Raw genomic sequence first — 17,163 nt, 5'->3', positions numbered from 1 at the left:
TTTACTCTGGTGATTTGAGTTTGGCTATATAACTATTTAATCTCTTTTCGTCACCGACGAGAAAATTAATTTCCGCTTCAGGGATTTTCGGCTCGTGTTTGAAAAATTGATTTAGTAGTTGGATCCAATTGTCAAAACAGGACAATTCAGGGTCAATGGTGAATGATCCTGATGGAAAGTCACCTTGTGAGGAAAGGTATCCTTCTAGCTTCATTACCTTAACATTGACTCCTTTCTGGTACTCTGCCGATTTCTTGAAGTTCTTTTCGAATTTTGCAAAATCTAGAATGAATGTCTTGTAACTGCGATAGACTTCTTCTTTGGATGATTTCGGTAGATCAATTTCGTTAATATCTTTGTAATGCAGTACATAAAATTCTTGATAGAATGCTGTTTTCACTTGATCTCTGTGGTTTTGTAGTAGGGAGAGAAACTGTATCTTTGCTGTTGGGAACAACTTTGCGCCCTCCAGGTCCGTAGAGACAGCACCATCTTCCTCAACTTCTCTGTTGTCTAGCCAGTTTTGAAAAATGTCAGCTTTTTCTCTTCTCGAACCAATGGAATGATATATGGGGTACTTTATAAACTCTTTCACTAGTTGATCTTCAATTATATCCCAACTTTCAAACGATGAAATCTGGGAGGAGTATTCATTCAACATCTTTTCAAATTCGATTGTGGCCAGCGTTTTCTCCTCTGACTCATCATCAAGTGACAAGTCAAGGGATACTTGGCTTTCATTGTCCGATTGGTCATCGTCAACATCTTGCTGATCTAGGACTTTGGCAACTATGTCATCAACTCCATTATCTACTTTAGTTGGCGCGTTTTGCAATTCAAGTAATATCCCCTCTTTCTCCTCTCCCTTTTCTTCTTCTTCTTCTTCTTCTTCACTGGAGGAGTACCCTGTTACGATTCCTACAGGGGAAGACTGCTTCTCTTCAACAGTTTCATTACTAGGCTCTGTGGTCTCTCCATTGCCACCTTTATTGACATATTCATTTTCATACAAGATTTCGACCTCACCAGCTGCATCGTCAGTATCTCCTTGAGTCGGTTCTTTGGTAGGACTACCGCTCTTCTGATGACTTTTCTTTCCCTTTTCCTCATTCGTTCTCACTTTTAAACCTCTTGATTTTGCAAATAATAGCCCTAACTGGTCATAATTAACGTGAGAAAGAAACTGACTTAAATTGATGTCATATTTGTCGACTAATTCACTCAATTGCCAATACGATGTGCCATCCTCTGAATCGAAATAGAAGTGGTTCAGAGTATCAGTTATTATGATATACCATATAGATGTCTCGGGTATAGGGTAGATGAACAACGGTTTCATCATGTGCTGTTGTACAAAGTGTTGATTTCTATGGCATCGGAGCTTAGAAATTTTCCAGTGCGTGCTACCAACGGATCTGTTTTATTTTCGGTAGCCTCTTGGGCGAGTCACAAAAGTCCGACTTTTTGCAAATAAAAGAGAAGTGAAATTGGCACCTAGATGTTGGTACTAAAAGGAGGCACTTGGTTGAAATTGTCGATCCTCCCCACAAGCCATTATCTCTTAAAAGGAAAAAGGATAACGATTTGCGTTTCATGCGTATTATGCGTATTATGTCTCCCGGATTACCAAAAACACCGACAATTCCGATCAAACTGCAAGTCCGTTGATAACCGTTAGCGAGTATCTTGCAAAGGAGCACCGGGGTCCGAAAAGTAAATCAGACCATATAGAGCATTCCGAAACTCTAGTTCAGCTAAAATTGTACAACACAATACCGTGACTATCTGTATAGATACAAGAAAATTCGCGAACTAAGCCCCACTCTTTATTCAAGCTTTTTTTAATCGCCTGCATTTGCCATGATTCAATTGTAAAACGCACTAAAATGAAGGAGTTTCTATGGTTCTGGAGAATCTCGATGATAAGGATACTAGCTTCATAGACAAGACTAAACAGGATAGGCTTTTTAGGACGGCTTAACGGAGTTGAAGAAGGCTTTTTGAAAAGCGGTAATAGAGATTAGACGAGCGAGAGAGAGAGTGTGTGTGTATCCAAACGTTTGTGCACACACACCTCATTCAGGTTTTATACCACCACTCTTGATACATCAGATAGAACACGGTTCATGGCTCCCATCTAAATAGGAGTATATATGCACGTTGTGCTTTGTGCTTTGTGCAAAAAATCGTGCGGTATACATTTTTGACTATTCTTTCCTTTGGCCGTCCCTTCCCCACCCACAACCATCCTGCATATTATCACTTTTTTCTATAACCCCGTGGGGAAACGCCGAAACGAAAAATTATTATAAGGAAAAACAAAAAAAAAAAAGAAATTTACAAATTTCAGTTGCGCAAAATACAATAAAACAATTTATTTGTGCAACGAAAAAGAATATGGAAACAGCCGGGTGACAAACAGAGAGGGTGTATCATTTGCTCCGTTGATACGTAGTAGTATACATTTCGTCATAAATACACAATCAATACATATATATTAACTAACTAACTAACTAACATGTTAACTGACATCTTCAATCGTTTAGTTTCAGGTGATTCATCAATAGGTGAGCCCATTCCATCAGAAGAAGTCACCGAGGGTGTTGCATTATGGCGTTTGTTATTTTTAACCAGCGAGGAAATTGCTCTTCCATTTGAATAGATATGACCTTCTTCAACATCTTCTTCCTCTTCTGATACATCAGTTTCATCGCCCACGGAAACACCACTTGTTCCGTGTATACCTTGGAGTGTGCTGCCACGCATTTGGCCACCTAGTAATCTAGGTCCTGCACTCTGTACGTCACCACGCTCTTGTGAGTTGGCTTTCTCATCAAGCCTTTTGTTTTTGTAAGATCTCCGTATCCTATTGATGGCCTTTTCACTACCATCGTGTAGATTCTTTGCATGTCGAAGTAACAAATCTCTTCTTGAAAATGGTCTTGAACATATTCCACATACAAATGGCTTTAATTTGTTATGAGTTGATTGGACATGCCTGGTCAAATGTTCTTCTCTGGTAAATGCTCGTTCACATAATTTACAATTGAATATACGAGAATGGCCTGAAGCTGTTTTAGAACCAAAATTCTTTGTGTCCACCTTTTTGGATTTATTTGTGGTGGACTTGTCCCCCTCGTCGTTACTGTGTTCAGTGTCACTGTTTCGTAGTGTTGCACCATCCTCTTCTTCAGATGTAGTGTAAGTTGCGGAATCTAGTGAGCTAGTCGAGTTATCTGAACTGGTGGCATGTATAGGTGAAGCTGTATAGTTGTTGTGATTATCATTCGCGGTGAAGTTCTTTTGCGTTTCAGTGGTTGAGTTTTGGTGATGATACCTATTCTTATTAAGATCTGGTATTTGAGTATTTCTGCTTCTTGCAACAGATAACAAGTTTGCAATTATTGGCGAGGTAGGTGCAGATGAGGCCATTATGGTGGTGGGGGAAATAAAGTGTATTGTATATAGGGTTGTACTTAGTGAGAATATGTTTAGTAAGTATACGTAGGTTCAGTGAGAGTGAATATGTGGTAATAAAGGTGGTGAAAAGTATATGATTGATTCTATTCTTTTTTTGTAAAAAGAAAAATGTGGAGGGGGGTATAAATGAGATTATATATACATCATAACTGAAAAATAATAATATGTATAGTAGTAGTAATTGTTAGTGAGTAGTAGTAGTAGTGCATATAGAAACATTTTTCTTCTTTTTCCCCATAAAGTGGGGAAGGTAAAGAAGAAGAAAAAAAATTTAGACATGGCTGAAAGGAAGTAGAGCTACCATATGATATTTACCAAAAATTAATTCACAAATCATTCGACAATGAAACTAAAGAAAGACATGTTGAAAAATTGATTTGTGGTGGTTTTGGCTTTTCCCCCAGTTTAGACGGTGCATTGTTCTACAGGGGTAGTTACAAAGGAACACCCGTTAAGAAGAAATACTGGTGGCTGCTCGGAGTCTTGTTTCTTTACCAGTAAGGTAGGGTTAACCGAAATAAAAATTATCTTCACAGGAATGGCAAAGAGAGCCGTGCAAAGTGGGGAATAGACAACAAAATGGGAGCGTATAAAATAGAAATAGTCATGTAAACAGTAGCCTATACTTTTGTCACAAGATTTAATGATTTCTTTCCCTTCTATTCTTGTTTAAGAAATGTAAGACGGATAAAAATAGACAAGAAAAAAAAAAAGAGTGAAGAACAAAAAAAAACTCACACAATTCCGATCTCTTCAAAAGTCCGACATTTTAAAGACGCCTTAAATTGAACTCCTCCAAACTTTGTTACATAGCAGAACTAATTTACAACATATAGGAAAGGAGCAAGCATCAATTGATCCTTTAAAGTAGCCACCAGTGAGTTTATCAGAGAATAGATTACTTGTTTATAGGTACTTCTCTTGGGGTTTCTTTAGTATGAGAGGGGCAATGAATAATTCTATCCAACTTTAGTCTGTAACAAAGTTTTCTCACTTTCAACTCCCCTCTTTTCCTTCCCTAAGTAAAATAGACTATGGATGAGTGGAAATCCGTTTGATTTGGAATAAAAGTGTTTGCTTTACAAACACTATTCATTGATTCTATTTTATTTTATTTTATTTTATTTTATTTTATTTCTTTTTTTTTTAAATGTACGTTTGAATTGAAGGAGGGGAAGAAATCTTGTATTTCGTGTGACAACGCACACTGTATCCCTTCTCTGACTTCTATGCATGATCAGGATAGCTGTATTAGTGATACTTTGATCTCTTTGTATGGTACTCTTTAAAACGCACTCAGAAACGGCAAACATTGGAGACACCTGTCCTGAGTACGGATTTACTCTGGCTTACCCAAACGGTGTTTTTTTTGCAGTTTTCTTAAGAAATTACGTCTTTCGAGTAGGTGATTCACAGAATAAGACCTAAACAAGTGTTTAGAGCGTCTGGTTCCGAGTAGAAAAACAATGGTTGTAAAACATTCTAATGTGTTAATACGGCTGGCTTTAGGGGCTTGCAAAGTTTTGCAAGCTATTCCTCTCACACTTTTGACTTAAAGCAATCAATTCAATAGCACCACCGATGTAAACTTGACCTATTGCTTCCAGAGTCACAGGTTTCTTGAGCCCAGCTTGACAATTGGAAAGCTTCTTGTCGCATAGAGATATTTTGCGACACGATCTATTTTCAACACAAAACGTCTTTGGTCGAAAATGGCAACCATCGTCGCGCACACACTCACATCTCTAAGATAACAGCCACAGGTTTTAATAAAAACCGTGTTTAGTTAGTTTACACTATTCGCCTTCAGATCTGTCAAATGTTATTAGCATAATGTCGTCCAACCCGTACAATAATGCATTCAATAGCATATATAGCCAAGACAGTGCTAATGAATCAGCCACACATAACAACAATTTTGATGACCAAGAGCAGCTCAATGTGGAAAACCAAGACACTTTTCTATCACGAATATTTGGCCTCAACTCGATATATAATCAGTTGCACGACAACTACCAGTTCTATGATCCTGAGTTTGATAATGCATTTGAGCAACAACAGCAACGGCAAGCATTAAGTGCTGAACATAATAGCGAGATCCGAGCTGGCACGAAGACTGATCCTCTACATGAGAACCTTGATGACGGTGAGGAGCTGCTACTTCCAAATGCGATTCCAATGGACAATCTTCAAGACGCGCTGAATGTGGCTGCAAATTCAAACAGTTTGCTTGATTCAGAATCCGATTCTGACCTATCATCAAGTTCAGATTCGTATGTCCGGCCAAAGCCAAACAGGGCCAAGGTAACCAAGAAGAATCAATTGCGTCAACTGTCACTGGAGGAGGGAAATGCACAACAATCGCAAAGTGTCCACACAGAAACATCTAATCGTCAACCGGGTGTTGCCACGATGGATCAAGAACATATTCTACCACTTCATAACTCAACAAAGTCTTACAGGAAGCCTCCTCAGCAGCCATACGTAAACACTAATTATAAACCGACAAGAACAAGGGGAGCCAATAGATTGGTTATCCCTCCAAAGGAACGAGCATTGTACTTGTGGGCTAACATCACAAACATGGACGAGTTTTTGAATGATATATATTACTACTACCGAGGAAAAGGGCTACTAAATATTGTACTTTCACGAATTGTGGACTTGGTGATTCTCATATTTATTATTGGATTTACAATCTTTTTGAAATGGGGCATTGATTATTCTTTGTTTCATGAACAGTATGGAGATGGTATACACTATGTTTTGTCTGACTTGATTGCTGAAGATTTTACCCAGCGTATCCCATTCTTGGTCAAGTTTCTTGTTTTTGGATTTACTCTATACATTATACTACGCATAATACAGCTTTACTTTGACTTTACGTACAAGTTGAAAGAGGTGCAAAATTTTTATCGCTATTTATTAAATGTTAGCGATGAAGAATTGCTGACAATAAGCTGGAAGACTATTGTTGAACGATTAATGTTGCTAAAAGATTACAATAGTTTGACAGCACCTGTGTACCCTACGGAGAGTCATTATATCAACGATTTATCATCGAAAGTACGTTTGGATGCTCATGACATTGCTAATAGAATTATGAGAAGGGATAATTACACTATTGCCTTGATCAATAAAGATGTATTGGACTTATCGGTGTTGTTCATGGACCAAAAACAATCACTAACAAAAACATTGGAATGGAATTTGAAATTGTGTATTGACAATTTTGTGTTCAATCAACAGGGCCAAATCAATGGATCAATCTTAAAAGACTACAATCGGAATCAATTAGCACGCGAGCTAACTTCCAGATTCAAATTGGCAGCAATGATCAATGTAATTCTTTGTCCCTTCATTGTGGTATACTTTGTTTTGTTGTACTTTTTCAAGTATTTCAATGAGTACAAGTCCAATCCAAGCTCAATTATTGGATTGAGACAATACACACCTTATGCTGAGTGGAAACTTCGTGAGTTTAACGAATTGCCTCATTTTTTTCAAAACAGGTTGCAGTTGTCAATGAATCCTGCAAATACCTACATTGATCAGTTCCCCAAGGGGTTTCTCGTCATAAATGGTATGAAGTTGATAAATTTTATTAGTGGCGCATTCTTGGCCGTGCTTGTTGTTTTAGGTCTCTTTTTAGATAATGAATCGCAATCATTCTGGTCGTTTGAAATTACTGAGGGAAAAACAGCTTTGTTTTATATTTCTATATTTGGTACAATTTGGGCAATCACTTCAACTACTTCGTCATCGGTAGCCAATGCGCCAACAGAACATAATCAACAACATTTTTCGACAACAAGAACAATACACGATCCTGAAGCCAATTTGCGACACGTTTCGAAATTCACCCATTATTTACCTCGATCATGGAAAAAGAAACTCCACACTATACAAGTGAAGAATGAATTTTGTCAATTGTATTCATTGAAAATTGTCATTATCGTTTATGAGATCCTAAGTTTGATTTTGACACCATATATTCTCTGGTTCAAAGTATCACAAAATAGTGGAGCTATTATTGATTTCTTTAGGGAGTATAGTATTCATGTTGACGGGTTGGGATATGTTTGCTATTTTGCCATGTTTAACTTTGAAGAAAAGGATAAGAATATGTTGGCTGATGGCAAACGCCGAAAGAGGAAGAATAGAAGTAAGCTTAGACCAAAGCCAGATACTTCAATTACATCCTTGCCAGGAGATGCGCTGGGGTCGGACTTCAGTGATGATGACGAGATGTACAACTTGCAACGAGATGATAAAATGGCCAAATCCTTTTACCATTTCATGGACAACTACAATGATCAAGATGCAGTTGCTAATAAAAAGGGTCTTATCCAGAGGAAACAGCAGCCATTCAAAGATTCCGTTCTCGAGTTTAGCCATGCGGGTCATGACAGTGGATACCTTGATGACGATCAATCAGCTGATTCCATTTTCAAGCTCAACTATAACAACCTCAATGAAGATTTGGATAATGACGTGGCAAGAAACAAGTCTAAACGGAAAGGTGGAGTATTGGGGATGTTGAACCAGTTTTATAAACAAGATATTGGCCGTAATGTATAGCATCATTCTTATTTAATATAAATTAGCATTTGAAAACATTGATATCATTTCTCTATATTTTTATCTCTATAAATTATACAAAAAGCAGCTTAATCCTCAACAGCCACCTCATCCACATGATCCCCACCTTCAAGCTTCCTTGCACTTTCCAACAACTGCAGTTTAAACTCTTTGAAAATCAGTTGCAAGTTATTCCTCTTGATTGGCTTTGATAAGAATCCATTCATTCCACAACTAAAGCATTCTTTAACATTGCTCTCATCGGCAAATGCAGTCAAGGCAATAATAGGACGATCATAATGCAAATCCTGTCGAATCAACTTCGTTGCCAACAATCCATCAATTTTCGGCATTTGAACATCCATGAAAATAAGTGCAAATGGATCATTGGCTTCATCGGCCAGTTTGACAAATTCAATAGCTTCGGCTCCGTTACATGCCATTGTCAAATTGGTGAATCCTTCTAATCTCATCATTCGTTTAATGACTTCTTGGTTCACCTTGTTGTCTTCGGCAACTAAAATCTTCAATGACGTCACTTCATCAGTGAACAAGTGCGAATTGCTACGATGGTGGTGGTGGTGGTGGTGGTGATTGTGAAGTGGGTTTTTGCCTTTGGCTTTGCCGTCGGGGCCAGCAGGGCCATCCTGTGAAGCTGAAACATCCTGACCATTACTTTGATGCTCGTCTGAATCTATTGATTTCTTCTCCATGGCTGAATTGGCAGTACCAGTCGAACCTTGGTGGAGCAATTGTGGTTTCTCTGCAAGCAAATTAAGCAAATTGTTTTTAGATTTAGTCGGCTTAACAGAATGTTGAAGTGGCTTGCTATTTAGTTGCAGCAAAGATGAATCCTTTTCATCACATGTAGTGTCATCAACATGTCCGTTTACATCATCATGTTTTGCAGTTGCTTCACTTGAAGGTTCAACTGATATTTCACCATTTCCTAGACTTGATACTCCAGTGGTGTTAGTTTTGTCAGTTGACTCAGGGGTCACCGAAGCTCTTTTCGCATCACCGTCATTCACAGCAATTGCCTCGTCCTCAAAAGCAACTTTCCTATTACTCCTTGCCATAGGATTGAACTCATCATTGCAAAACATTTCCAAATCTTCTTGAGGAACTATGATCTCACCGGTTTGTGGCAACGGTAATGTCAACGTAAAACTTGAGCCTTCACCAATTTTCGAGTCCAAAGTTAAAGAACCTCTCATCATCTTGGATAATTGACGACATATACTCAAACCCAATCCTGTTCCTCCATAGCTTCGACTCAAAGTTTGGTCTCCTTGAACAAATGGTTCAAATACTCTCTCTTGCAACGCTGGTTCAATACCTGATCCTGTGTCTGTTACCTTAATTTGAACAACCCATGTTTTAGGCTTGTACATTTTCCTGATCCTGAAGGCCTTATTTTCTTTGACAATTTCGTGATTAGACATATTTGCATCAAACTCGGATCGTTTATCCAAGGAAGGATATGGTTTGTACTCGCCTGATGATGACATCGGGTTGGCTTTATACGCTTGATCGTAGTTAATTGTTGTGACTGAACCTCGGCTGTTTCTCGTAGGAACTTTTTCCAATGAGCTGTCTGGGCTTATGTTTGGGGTCATTGGAAGTGGCTTGTTGTGGAATTGAGATTCATATATTTTGTTTTCATATTGAACTGTTGCCAATGTGGCTATAGAATGAATGTCATCATCGACGACATTTACATTCTGGTCATTATTAATTTCGTTAGTGTCGTTAAATTCGTGAGTAGTAGCTCTATCGCTACTGGTGTTATGGTGTTCCTTGCCCGTGAGCTCACCATTGCTCGTTTGTGTTCCAAGTGCAACATCGGTATTTGTAGGGCTAATTGTTGATACTGGCTTTTCGCTAAAATAATCAGCTGATCTATCAAACTCAAAGACTGGAGACAAGACTGGTGCTTTTTGCTGAGGCGATGCTGCTGTAGATACTGGAGAAGCAGGTCTAGCAATTGGAGGAGTCAAATGGTGTCTTCCTTTCGAAGATCTCCTAGATGAACATGTTGTATCAACCTTGTTGTCGCGGATATATACGTGTTCAAAATTATCCTTCTTTGATCTTTCGTAATCATATTCACCAATCATTTTGAATGAAACACTAACCGATCCATCAACCGGGGTGAATTTCAACGCATTGGAGACTAAGTTCATGATAATCTGAATAATTCTATTAGAATCCCCATAAAGGATTAATTTTCGAAAAATTTGTGGTTTAATCAACATTTTAAAGTGAACTCTTTGATCCAATGCTAATTTGGTAAAAATCGAATGAATTTGATAAACAATTTCGAGAATTTGGAAATTAGACTTTTCCAATTTCGATCTGTTAAGTGTGTTTTTGGAATACGTCAACAATTCAGTCAAAATATGAAGCAAAAGTTCACCAGATCTGTAAATTAACTTGAGGGAATCTTTCATTCTGTCCTGATCATCTTCCTCCATTGCAATAGATGACATACCGAGTATACCATTCAATGGGGTACGCAACTCGTGTGAAATATTGGCGATAAATACTGTCTTTGCCTCATTCGCTGCTTCGGCTTGGATTTTTGATGCCTCCAACTCCTTTGTCCTCAATTTGACTCTATCTTCCAAATGCGTGTATTGCTTCTCCAATTCCTCTGTCATAATGTTAAAAGTTTCAGACAACTCTGAAAGTTCATCTTTGAATAGCATTTTGGATTTGGGGATCCTCGAGGGCAACCGAATACCACTGGAATAACCGGATTCCGAGCCGTTTGTTGACAGTGAATGAAAACTTTCCCTCTTTGACAATTTTTCGTCATTCAATGTATCACTCGAGCCCTGTTGTGAATCGTTATCATTATTTGCTCTTGTCTTCTTACCTCCCTTCTTTCCCTTTTTGTACCTAGTGATTGACTCAGTGGCTTCCTTCAATCTTGTTATAGGTCGTATGAACCAAATTGCAAGGGTAAATGTAACAAAGCACATGAAAAACCCTACACCGATAGTAACCCCAATGATGATGTGCGTCATTTTGGTTACGGGGGAATTAAAAGATGATTGTTTTTGCGACGTCACAATCAACCACAACCAATTACTGAATTGCACGTTGTAATATGCCGCTGATACTTTCACACCAGTCACTGACCTTATATTCCTCTTGATACCCTGTGTCGCGTTTGATCTAGCCGCGGCTCCCACTAATGCAGAGCTGTTTATGTTGTAAATTTTATCCAGTTCAAGGTATGATCCGTTATTTGGAAAAACTGATGTAAATCCTACTACTGAACTTAGGTTTTTTTCGTCATCATAATCGGACGAGTTGTCACTAAAGACTGGCTCGATTGCGGTAGTCCAATAGTCACTCGAAGTCGAGTTTAAAGCTGAAGCAATGGAAGATGCTGACGATATAACAGAAAGGTACCCAATTATGTCATCAGAAGTGTCTTCATCGTAAACTGCCATTGTAAGCCCAAGGAAATAAGGGTCATCAGTATTGTGGGTATTATTCGGCAATGGCCCAGTATAGAAATATTGCTCGCTACCGTGCGTATAGTGCTCAACTAATGAAGGTAGTGGGCCTCCTGAAGGTATAGGAAATAGCCTCTCTTTGGTTTCTTTATTAATTATAACACCTTGATCTGTAGTTTCGGTGACAATGTTGTAATGTGTATCGTATAGTCTAGCCGATGCAAATTGGTCGGTGAATGTGTATTGATCAAAAAGTGACTGCACTTCTTGAAATAAACTAGACAGATAGTTACCCTGTTGAAGTGAAGACAACGGTATTCGTACCCTGTCAACTTGTGCTAGTGATGACACGGTTACTTGAATGTAGCTGACAGCCTGAGTTACTTGAGTGCCTTTGAGTTGTGATATAAGCTGTAGTCGTTCTGATCGTAGACTTTTCAAATTATTGCTAAAGTAAATACCAGTGACAAGGCCAAGAATAAGAAGCGATAGTAGGGACCCAAAGCCGACAAGAACCATAAGTTGGGTTCTGATTCCAATCTTCAACCTCTTCATTGTATAAAGTGGTTCACGTGTGTATTCCTGGCTGGTTAGTTCAGGAAAACAAGGATCCTAGCAAAAACGTAATGATGAAGCCACCCGTAGAAATTGTAAAATGAAATGGAAGCAGAGCCACCGTTTTGGAAGAGCTTTGAAGTAGATATTGTGAGGCGTCTGTAAAGCAGAATATGGCGATGTTGTTGTAGTTAAGGTGTGGTGTCTTTTTTGAATGAAGAGAGCAGTAAGGCTTCCTCTTTGCAGACTCTGTTTGATGAAGGGGCTGTTACTTTTGAATGGAAAAACAAGAAGACAGAAAAAACAACAAAAAAAAAAAAAGAAATAAAAATTTAGAAGAGAGCCTGAGGCGTGCGTCCTCGCTTGACGCAATAAGAAAGAATGGTGCGTTTTTCGTCAAACTTATACTGCAGACGCCACGATCTGATGGGACACGCTGCAAATGGTTTATCGATATGACTTTTGCAACCTAATCTAGTCCCAAAAAGTAACTTTATGCTAGTTGAGGCAGGTACTATATTACGACATAATTATTATTAAGCAGAAGAAAATAAATGTACGAGATGACAGCACAATAGAAAATACGACATGAAAGAAGAGTTGCAAAACAAAAAAAAAAGAGAACAGAAAACAATGACGTGTAGCAACTGATTAGAAAGTGCATATCAAAATCTTTTCTTAATGTGGAGGACAAAGAAGTAGGAACACTTTCCAGTAGATACAAGTACCTCATTTTTTTTTTATAACTCTCTCTCTGTAAGTTAGAGCCCTAATAGATATTAAACTCTCTTCAACATAACAGAAAAACGCTTTGGAGAGGAGAGCAGAGTGTCTGGACCTGAATAAAACTTGCCAACTTTATATATTGGGTTCTTGCTTGACAAATTTGGCGACTATAGACACGAGATGAATTTTCGAGTTAGTTGTAGACGATGCTTTTTCTATCGGATCCCAATTCGGAGTGTGCACCTTCGATGGGTGTCATCCAAATACATTGTTACCAGACTCTGTTTGTAAGTCCAATAAGATCTCATAACCGCTTTTTAACCAACAGCCTTTAGAGTGGTTCCTATACACTATAATTTCATCCCGTTTCGATGCAAAAACTTGTTGCATAAGCATCAACTAACTCTGGCGGTATCAAAAGAACATTCCATTAGGGACGCTTACAAGACGGCTTCTAGTGCATCCAATAGAGGTTCCCAAGTTTTGCGTTTGCAACTTTCGCTTGCCATAAATTTTGCAGCCCGCAGTAATGTCGCATCCTCATCCCGCGGCGCACTCATCACGACAATGAAGAAAGACACATAAAAAAAAAAAAAAAAAATTAGAATAGAGCTGCACCCACTAGTTCTCAAGGAACAGGCTCATTTACACATCACGCATAATCCATGGCTGGCTCTCAACTAAAACAGCTCAAATCTGCCTTGAAAGAAAAAGGACTCATTGGGCAAACCAACACCAACAAAAAGAAATCCGGCAAGTCAAGAACATCAAGAAGAAACGAAGTTGATCGAGATTTACGACAACAAAACTTGAGTCAAGTTCGAGATGAATTTAATAAATTTGACCAGAGGATAAATCGGACTAAGCATGATATTACTATTGCTTCTAAAGAGGGGTTTGTGAAAGTCGGATCGAAGCAGCATAATGCCGTGACTGCCAAGAATGGAGCTATGCAAAAGCAAATGAAGATGCAATATGATTTGGAGAAACGGAAACGAGGTAGAACTGGGGGCATTTTGGATAAGAGATTTGGTGAGAATGATTCGCATTTGAGCCAGGAGGAGAAGATGTTGGCGAGGTTCACTAAGGAAAGACAAGCTGCTGCTTCCGTAGGCGGTGGAAAGAAGAAGAAAGGCTTGTATTCGTTAGAGAGTGATGAGGAGGAAGATGATTTTGAGGATGATGATGATGATGGTGGGTTTCAACTTACTCATTCTGGACAAGCTTTATCGTTGGATGATGAGGAGACGATCAAGTATGTCGATGAAGATCAAGTACAAGAGGGCGAGGGAGCAGCTCCACCACGTAAGAAATCTAAAAATGAAGTAATGAAGGAGATTATCGCCAAGTCGAAATTCTACAAGCAACAAAGACAGCAAACGTTTGCCAAGACCCAGGATCAAATTGATGCATTGGATGAAGATTTTGGTGATATTATGCAAGATTTAAGAACAGCTCAAGGTGCCATTGCTCAAAAACCGGCATTTCTGCAAAAAGCACCCGAGGATATTGAGTATGATAATAAAGTACGTGAATTGACATATGATCGAAGAGCAGCTCCTTCGGAGAGGACCAAGACTGATGAAGAGTTGAGGCGTGAACACGAAGAGAAGATGAAGAAGTTGGAGCAAGATAGATTGAAAAGAATGGAAGGGTTTAATGATCGTGAAGCAGAAGCTGATGATTTGGAAGGTGATGGATTTTGGGGTGGAGATAGTGAAGATGAAGAGAATGGATTTAGGGTCAACAAGAGTGATGGGGAAGGAGAAGAACTAGGAGAGTCAGATGTGGAAGAGGAAGAGGAGGATCACAAAGCAAGATCTAAATCAACTCAACATAGTCTGAAAGCTGTTTCAATGCCTACTACATTAGAGGAGTTTGTTGAACAGATGGATTCACTTGACACTGATGAACAAGCTGCCGCTCACATAAAGAAAATCTGTGAATCATATAAACCAAACTTGGTAATGGGCAACAAGGAAAAAATGAATCAATTTGTTTGTATTCTTTTCGAGTATGTGTTGCATTTAGCTGATAAATTCCAACCATTTGAATTTGTGGTTAAGATTTTGAAAAACTTGGCCAATTCATACAATCAAGAATTGGTTGAGCATATGAGAAGTTATCTTGCAAATATTGAAGCTAGAAGTCAAGGACAAACAAATTTGAAACCCAGTGATTTAATGTATTTTGTCATTGTTGCGATATTATTTTCAACTTCAGATCATTATCATTTAATTGTGACTCCTAGTGTTATTTTAATGAATCAAATCTTGAGTAATATCATTTATCATCCTCGTGATGTGGGGCAATTGAGCAAGGGGGTATTGATTGTTGATGTGTTGTTGCAGTATCAACGATTCTCCAAGAGGTTTGATCCGGAATTGGTTAACTTTGTTGAACATGCGATGATGATATTGATGCCTGAGCCGGAAAAGTTTGACAACAATCAACTCTTGTCAATGGCTGATCCTTTAGTGAGATATGATGTACCGAAATCAACTAAATTTACACAAGATCATGTTGTATCAGTTAAAGAAGTATTCACCGACAGTGACACCATTGCATTCAAATCAAAACTTTTAATCAAGCTCATTCACTTAATGGACAAGAGTATAAACTTATGGCGTGACAAATCATCACTAGTTGAACTCCTCAACTCTTACATTGCCTTACTCAAACACATGATCAAATACACCACAATTGAACCAATACCACAACTTCTAACCAAATTCACCAACCTCCACGCCCAAGCACACAAATCACATAAACCATTAACATTACAACACCACAAATCAATCTCTATTGCTACATATGCGCCTAAATTTGAAGAAAACTTCAACCCCGATAAGAAATCATACGATGAGAATAAAGATCGTCAAGAGTTGAGCAAGATTAGACAACAGTTGAAGAAGGAGAAGAAGGCAGCTTTGAAGGATATTCGATATGAGAATAGGTTTGTTGCTCGTGAGCAAATTGGTGAAAAGAAGAAGATGTATGATGAGTATCATCGTAAGATGGCTAATATTGTTAATACTATCCAAGCTGATGAAGGTGCTGAAAAGAATCAGTATGAGAGGGAAAGAAAGAGACAAAGGAAGTGAGTGGGTAGGGGGGAGGAAACAGAGATGTATCCTTTGTATAGTTGTAGTATATGATTATAGACATAGTTCACACGTTTCATCAGTTCATGTGCTTTTTTTTTTTTTTGCAACTCTGGAAGGGATGAAAGCTTCACGTTACAACTTACAAATTCGTGTCTCAATTACATTTCCTTATAAGGTAATAAACTGTTCTCACCTCCAAAGGGGGGGGGGAGAGAGCATGTTGTCAGCTGCATCTAGATTATAATAAAAGGGTTTCCATATTTTATTTTATGAATGATGATGTTTTTCTGAGATCATCTACTTTCCGGCATTGCTCGGATGCTGCAAAAAAAAAGAAAAATAAGAAAATAACATGCCGCTGTTTGATTTTTGTACCACAGAGCAATTTTACAAAAAAGCAAAAGCAAACATTCCCTTTATTTTATGGTTTCGTTTTTGTTCTATTCCCGAGGAACGGCAATTATGAATAATGTGGTTAGTATCAGTCTCTTCTTGAGGTATATAGCTCTCTGTATTCGAATACGAAAGGGGGGGATAAATACAGTGTGTGTGTGGGGAAGTAAAGTAAATATATATCATCAAAGTGCTTCAACCTTTACTGTGGAAAGATAAAATTAAAGCATGTGCATACATATACGCACACATCCAATCACTCACTCGCTCACTTACTCACTCTTTCGTACATTCCGTTCTTGCCATAACCTCCTTCTGGTAAACTAATTGAAATCTTCAAGCTTTTTAGACCCGCCCTTTTTTTTTTCTTGGAAGATACACTCCATGCTGTTGTCGTTGTTGTTGTTGTTGTTGCTATTGATTACACAAATTGATTGAAGATTTGTATAGTAGTAGTAGTCATTTAGAAAAAAGTCATGTGGATTATTACATTTTGTGTGACACAGTTGAAAAACACTATGAGGTCATAGGTGAGATTTCCTCCTCATCGTCAACTAACCGACCTAAAGTGAAAAGTTTTCACCAACTGTCAATCCAAACAGCTTTTACTCTAACGGTCTACAATGTTCACATTACTAAAGGGAATAATGATATATATTAATGATAATAATATAAAAAAAATAAACGATAACGAATAAAGAACAACGTAGGTATATATATAAAAAAAAAGGAACAAATTCAAAGCGTAGAAGAAGAAGAAGAAGCAAGCGATGCAATTCGAGGAAGCAGCAATAGCAAAGGAATATCTCTTTTTTTAATCTCACAATTGAAACCCCAGGTTAAATAGTGTG

General features: G+C 38.2%; 5 protein-coding genes across 5 annotated transcripts; 2 read left to right on the top strand and 3 right to left on the bottom strand. All coding sequences in view use genetic code 12, as the record gives it.

The window, feature by feature from the left end:
- Position 1: 1 nt before the first annotated feature.
- Positions 2-1,342, bottom strand: I9W82_003042 (uncharacterized protein; the record flags this gene model as incomplete). Its single annotated transcript, XM_067691965.1, has 1 exon — positions 2-1,342. The coding sequence occupies one exon, from the start codon at positions 1,340-1,342 to the stop codon at positions 2-4; it is 1,341 nt and encodes a 446-aa protein (XP_067548391.1).
- Positions 1,343-2,505: 1,163 nt separating this feature from the next.
- TRY4 (Try4p) lies at positions 2,506-3,432 on the bottom strand (the record flags this gene model as incomplete). Its single annotated transcript, XM_067691964.1, has 1 exon — positions 2,506-3,432. The coding sequence occupies one exon, from the start codon at positions 3,430-3,432 to the stop codon at positions 2,506-2,508; it is 927 nt and encodes a 308-aa protein (XP_067548390.1).
- Positions 3,433-5,313: 1,881 nt separating this feature from the next.
- ATG9 (autophagy protein) lies at positions 5,314-8,061 on the top strand (the record flags this gene model as incomplete). The annotated part of the gene is made up of 1 exon (XM_067691963.1): positions 5,314-8,061. One exon carries the CDS (start codon positions 5,314-5,316, stop codon positions 8,059-8,061), a length of 2,748 nt encoding a protein of 915 aa, XP_067548389.1.
- Positions 8,062-8,150: 89 nt separating this feature from the next.
- On the bottom strand, positions 8,151-12,086 carry I9W82_003039 (ATP-binding response regulator; the record flags this gene model as incomplete). The annotated part of the gene is made up of 1 exon (XM_067691961.1): positions 8,151-12,086. The coding sequence occupies one exon, from the start codon at positions 12,084-12,086 to the stop codon at positions 8,151-8,153; it is 3,936 nt and encodes a 1,311-aa protein (XP_067548388.1).
- Positions 12,087-13,477: 1,391 nt separating this feature from the next.
- Positions 13,478-15,916, top strand: NOP14 (snoRNA-binding rRNA-processing protein; the record flags this gene model as incomplete). The annotated part of the gene is made up of 1 exon (XM_067691960.1): positions 13,478-15,916. One exon carries the CDS (start codon positions 13,478-13,480, stop codon positions 15,914-15,916), a length of 2,439 nt encoding a protein of 812 aa, XP_067548387.1.
- Positions 15,917-17,163: the final 1,247 nt, after the last annotated feature.

Source organism: Candida metapsilosis (assembly GCF_017655625.1).
Source record: "Candida metapsilosis strain BP57 chromosome Unknown scaffold3, whole genome shotgun sequence".
NCBI lineage: Eukaryota > Fungi > Ascomycota > Pichiomycetes > Serinales > Debaryomycetaceae > Lodderomyces > Lodderomyces metapsilosis.
This window is presented reverse-complemented; position numbering and strand designations above follow the sequence as displayed.